At 34.1% G+C, this 6,106-nt stretch overlaps 1 protein-coding gene across 1 annotated transcript; it reads right to left on the bottom strand.

Moving 5' to 3' along the window:
- Nucleotides 1–2,783: 2,783 nt before the first annotated feature.
- On the bottom strand, nt 2,784–5,312 carry LOC123668618 (protein SERAC1). Its single transcript, XM_045602338.1, has one exon. The coding sequence runs from the start codon at nt 5,278–5,280 to the stop codon at nt 3,040–3,042; it is 2,241 nt and encodes a 746-aa protein (XP_045458294.1). The 5' UTR covers nt 5,281–5,312; the 3' UTR covers nt 2,784–3,039.
- Between the last annotated feature and the right edge of the window lie 794 nt (nt 5,313–6,106).

Below are 6,106 nucleotides of genomic sequence, written 5' to 3'. Positions count from 1 at the left end.
ATAATTTAGTCTTTTCAAAAAATATGCTTCGTTTAATACACAGGTCATCAAAAAAATCGACCCACCCACTTTTTGTTTAATATTTATCGATTGTTTCACAGATAAGCTGTTTCACACGTTTGTTTTTTATTTTGAGGGTCGGTTACGATGTTTGGCATCTTATTTGTCGTAAATCTTATTGAACTTGAAGGTACTTAACCATTTCTTATACAGAAACACTGTTGAGTACTGATTTGATGGTTTTACATCGTAACAAATTCGAATCGTTCTTTGAGTCCGGAAGAGCCCTTTGTAGGGATTACTTGTTAATAACGTTAAGTTTATTTACTGTGGCTGTATTTTGATTCATTTTGACTAAAAATAATGAACACTACAGAAGCTGAGGCGGCCCAAGTTGTGGCTTTGCTGCAACAAGGCATAAGTCAACGTATCGTGGCCAGGAGGTTAAATCTGAGCCGTTCTGCAGTTCGGCGAGTTTACCAAAGGTTTCTGGAGACTGGGCAGTATCGAAGAAGGTCTGGATCTGGAAGACATAGAGTGACAACTCAAAGAGATGACCGCTTTATAGTGTTATCAGCTCTACGGAATCGACACCTATCTGGTGTTGATCTCCAGCGACGCTTACGCGAAGATCGGGGGGTGGCTATAAGTGACAGTACTGTAAGAAGGAGACTTCGTGAGCAGAATTTAAGACCACATAAGCCAGCAACAGGACCACAATTGACCACAGCTCATCGACAAGCCAGACTTCAATTCGCACGTAATCATATCAACTGGACCATAGGCCAATGGGAGTCAGTTCTTTTTAGTGATGAGAGTCGAATGACTTTACACGGTTCTGATGGACGCCGTAATGTCATGCGACGGCCAGGTGAACGTTATACCCAGTGTTGCATAAGGGAAACTGTCAGTTATGGTGGGGGCTCTGTAATGTTTTGGGGTGGAATATCTTTGACTGGACGGACGGAGCTGGTTTTCATACGAAGAGGTGCTTTAACTGCTGCACGCTATATCACAGAGATCTTAGAAGACCATGTGATGCCTTATGCCGGCTATATTGGAGAAAACTTTGAATTAATGCATGATAATGCACGACCACACGTAGCGCGCATCACCACCGATTACCTTCAAGAGGTTGGCATTCGGGTAATGTCCTGGCCAGCAAGAAGCCCCGATCTCAATCCTATAGAGCATATGTGGGACACCCTAAAACAAAAGGTTAGAGCCCGTAATCCAGTCCCTACAACATTAGGAGACCTGGAAACCGCCATTAGGGAAGAATGGAACCGAATCCCTCAAGAGACCATTAAAATCTTGATAAGGTCATTAAAACGGCGGATGCAGGCCGTCATTCGAGCAAGAGGAGGGAATACGCAATATTAAATTGCAACAATTGTATGCATACCATTTAAGACTAAAAAACTAGAGCGTATTAAAAATTAATCAAAAAATCGTGTAAAATTAAAGATTCTGATTTTTAAATCAAAATCTTAAATAATTGTGTTTGCTCGCAAACGAAAAAAAAACCGACTTCAATTACATCGACAAGTAATACAACGTAGATCGACGAAAAAATAGTCAAGCAACTACGCGTTATCAAAGATTACTCAAAAAGTAGTTATCAGATCTCGATAAAATTTATATGTGACCATATGATAAACATCAGCTTTCGATTAAATTAAAAATTACCAAAATCGGTACACCCAGTAAAAAGTTATTACGGATTTTCGAGAGTTTCCCTCGATTTCTCTGGGATCCCATCACCAGATCCTGGTTTTCTTATCACGATACCAAACTAGGGATAACCCCTTTTCCAACAAAAAAAGAATTATCAAAATCGGTACATCCAGTAGAAAGTTATACGGTATAATACAACGTAGGTCGACGAAAAAAGCGTCAAGTAAAAACGCATTATTAGATATAACTCGAAAAGTAGTTGTTAGATCGCAAATAAATTTAAATGGGACCAATTGGCACACACCACCTTTCGATTAAAACAAAATTTGTCGAAATCGGTCCACACGGTCAAAAGTTCTGATGTAACATACATAAAAAAAAAAAAAAAAAAAAAAATACAGTCGAATTGAGAACCTCCTCCTTTTTTGGAAGTCGGTTAAAAAACCGTTAGTGATGTAAATAAACAAAAATCTAAATGTCAAAATATTGTTAATTTTTTCCTATAATGTTTTATTACACAACAAAAAGAATTTTTTTATTATTTGAAATGTATTGAAATAATTCATAGCAACAACAGCTTGATACATAAAATCTAAAATACCAAAAATATTTGGTAACCTGCATAAAGTTACGAACGCAATGAACAAATGCAAATATCTCAAGCTTTTCAGTTTTTTCGTATTTTTTTAAAAATAAAGCTTGAATAATTAGTAATAAAGAAACGTACGTCTTTATCAGCCTTCTACAAGAAAAAGTGATAAATGTCTATAAAACATGTGTACCCCACCGGTGCTGACCCTAGCAATCTTTTTTAAATATCAGCAAAAAGGCTAACTCAAGTCACAACAAGACAAATCACGAAATACGTGCGGTGTGCCTAGAATAAGAGGTGGGAAAAGAAAATTGAGGTTTGGTACTTAATTTTTAATATTTGATAAGCTAGATAGAGCTAAGATATAAATATCAGCTAGCTATTAGTTGTGTAGGTATAAGTCTCCACATCAAAACTCTTTGTTTAAAAAATGTTTATCAACGCTAACTACTAAATGCTTGTCCTACAAAATGCTTCTAAATGTAATAAAAAGAACATCAATAACTCTACAAAATAATAAATTATTGACTTTATTTACAATAGTGAATTTAAAATATAATTAACAATACAAAAACAAGTAACAAATAGTAAGCACGCAAATATTTGAATTTATAATTTTCAAAATGAAGGTCACTGGTATTGATATTTCTTGTCAGATTTTACTTAGTAACAGGAAATACTTCAAAATAATACTAGAATGAGATTAATAATATTACAATAACTTATTAAATGGTAGGCACTTCATTAACAAAACTCAGAATATATACTACTTATGATACAAAACCATCTGTGAATGCTTCCAGTAAAGCTTTTTCATACAAATGTTTAGTTTGATCCTCTTGTAAAGTATTTTTTGTATGTTTGACTTTACTAAAAATGAGCCAAATTAAGTCAAACACTTGTTTTATATATGAATCTGCTAGTTTGTGTTCAACTTTACAATTTGTTGCTCGTTGCAGGACATCTAATACTGTAGTATACAAAACAGATTGTCTTGTTGCAGGTTTACATATGGACAAATGATCTAAAGGTAATTGATAAAATGGACCACGACCCAAATCTGCCGAGTATGGGTCAACAAAGTGAACCGGAACTTTAAACGCAGTAATAAGAGTGGGCAGATTTTCAGCAAAACTTATTGTTTCCCAATTAAAAGAATCTGCAAATTTTATGAACGATTGATGCATTTGTAATAATGTTGGAGAATTTTCTTTCAATTGTTTGACATCCTTTGAAGGCCAAAGAACTACAGCTGCTGCACGAGGCATAGTAGCTAATGCACTACCTGTATGGGGTGTACTATAAAAAAGGACTGCCTTAGTATTTTGACATAAATTTTTATAAGCTGGATCACTGCTTTGAGCTGCATCTATTAATAACTGTTTAACTATAAGTCCACCCATTGAATGAGCTAGCCATACAACATTGTTTGTTCCAACTCCTGCATCAAGTAACGTGGAAGAAAGTTCACAAGCTCGTGATTCTATATCTGCATTTTTTAGAGGACATCCTTCCAACCAATCAGACAGTTTACTCCAATAGTTGAAACCTAATATTCTCAAATTACTACAATCTTTTGGCAACCAATCTTTAGGCCAACAATGCGTATAGTTACATTTATCTTGTTCTTCTTGCAACAATGCCATTCTTTTTTTGTTAGCCGTTAACATGTTATTAGTGACAGGTTCTCTCTTGGTTACAATAGGAAGATCTTGTAAAACAACTTCAAAACTAGATAGCAGGGCTTCATCCTCAAACTCTTTTATATCTTCTATTACTTGTTGAAGATCGGGGTCTAAAAATCTATTTTTATTATTTGAATCTACATCACAAGGCTCACACTCAACATCAGACACTGTTACTTCTATGATTCCGATGGGTTCTGCACACTTTTTGTCTCTCTGGCGCCAAGTAACAAACACTCCACCCCTTAAGCCGTGTACGAGAAGAGTATCACATACATGAACATGTTTTGTTCTATACAAGGGATGTAATAAATATAGTCCTGGTCTGTAACAAAACTCACCAGAGAGATTGGCCAAGCAAACTGCCGCAGAACTAGCTAAGCGTATATCTCGTGATTTAATCAGACGAGCTAGCTCACCAATGAGACCATTTTGAAAGAAATCTGTTAAAAGGTTAGTGTATAAACTTAGAACTGTAAGAATTTTTAAAACAGCCAGATCAACATCTACATCATATCTATATCTTAACATAAATTCTGCTAAGAGTGGTAATATGCCCAATTTAATCAATGTTGAGCTTGAGGCATCATTATCATAATGCTTTTGATGAAATATAAAAATGTGATGGTGGAGGGCATCAAGACATAATATACAAAGTTCTTTCTCACTAATACTATCTGGTTTTGTAGGAATACTGTCAACTTCAGCCAAATGATCTTGAATGTTAATAAGGTGCTTGGAAAGAAATTGACGGATACAACTGTGGGGATTTAAAGTATCCACAGTACTCAATATGTCTATAAATTTATGAGATAAAAGTTCAGAACTTAATGCCGCTCTTCGAACATGTATAGGAGGAGGCAAAAAATAATCCAAATCTGCACCATATGTGCGTGCAAGTAATACAGCTGTTGATTTATCAAGTGCCTGAGCAATTTTAAATGAATCCCATACTTTATTATTTTTAAATGAAGCTAATTTTTCTATGGCTAAATTTCTTTGTTCCTTATTTCCGTGACGACTAAGCCATAACAGACGCCATGCCAAAGAGTGTTTCAAACTCTTCCAAATTCGAGACAATCCAATGTTATTAGATTTTTCCTTATCATGTTCCAAACTTATAGTAGCATTGTATAATGGATCATCAATGTATATGTACTCGGGGATACACTTTTTTTCAACGTTTAATACGTTAGCATTAACGATTTTATCAATACTTTTGTATATTTCCCTGAAATGGTAGGTTACAATAAGTAGGCTACCTCCAATCACTGAACCCACTTTCAATACTCTTATAAGTGGTTTTAAACGATCTTGAAGACTCATTATAATGATAAAGATCACATATTTTCAACGTAGATTATGAGTTCAAAAGTATCTATCACTCTCCATAAGTTTATTTAAATAACCAAAACAATTCTATTTTGTCTAAAATTCGAAGTACAATACATATACACGCTTATAAAAAAATATTTATACTGTTTTAAATTAATATAATATGAAAATATGTAGCATTATTTTTAATATAATCAATAGCACAAATCAAAATAAATTTTACTCAAAATTACATTTGTATCGCTGCTGTTAACTGTCAATGACAGTCTGTCATTTTATATATTTTTTTTTATTTATTTATTGAGAGCTGGATTCGAGTCTTTAGCTCGTCATTTTTTTTAAAGATTATGAGGGTTGCTAATACTAAAAACATTTTAAATAGGTAAATATTTATATTTTTTTTTTACAATATTATACATATTTAAAATTCAGAACTTAATTATCAAATATTTACAGATAGTTGTGGTATAAATTATGTCCATATGGAATGGTACCAATAATGCTAGCAGCATTTCTCAGTTAAATCAGCAGAAGCTTTTTTTATGTTTAATTTAGGGAACCATGCTGGGAAAACTGTCCTGAACTCTTATTGCAGGCAAAGCTGTTTTGTTCGAAAGAATCAACCTCTTTTCCTGCCTTGCCACGGTTTTTGTCACTTGTAAGATTTAGCGTCAAAATTAATGAGTATTTTGAACTAAAGGCATATGCCAAAGTTTATGTTTTGTAACATTCTTGGGAAGATTGGCATTAAGACACCTTGCAGGTTCCTATTGCATCTGTAACATCTGTAACTTGGACTGGATTTGTTTTTAAGATA

This window comes from Melitaea cinxia, chromosome Z (genome assembly GCF_905220565.1).
Source record: "Melitaea cinxia chromosome Z, ilMelCinx1.1, whole genome shotgun sequence".
Lineage (NCBI taxonomy): Eukaryota > Metazoa > Arthropoda > Insecta > Lepidoptera > Nymphalidae > Melitaea > Melitaea cinxia.
Note: the sequence above shows the minus strand (reverse complement) of the source record. Positions and strands in the feature narration are given on the sequence as shown.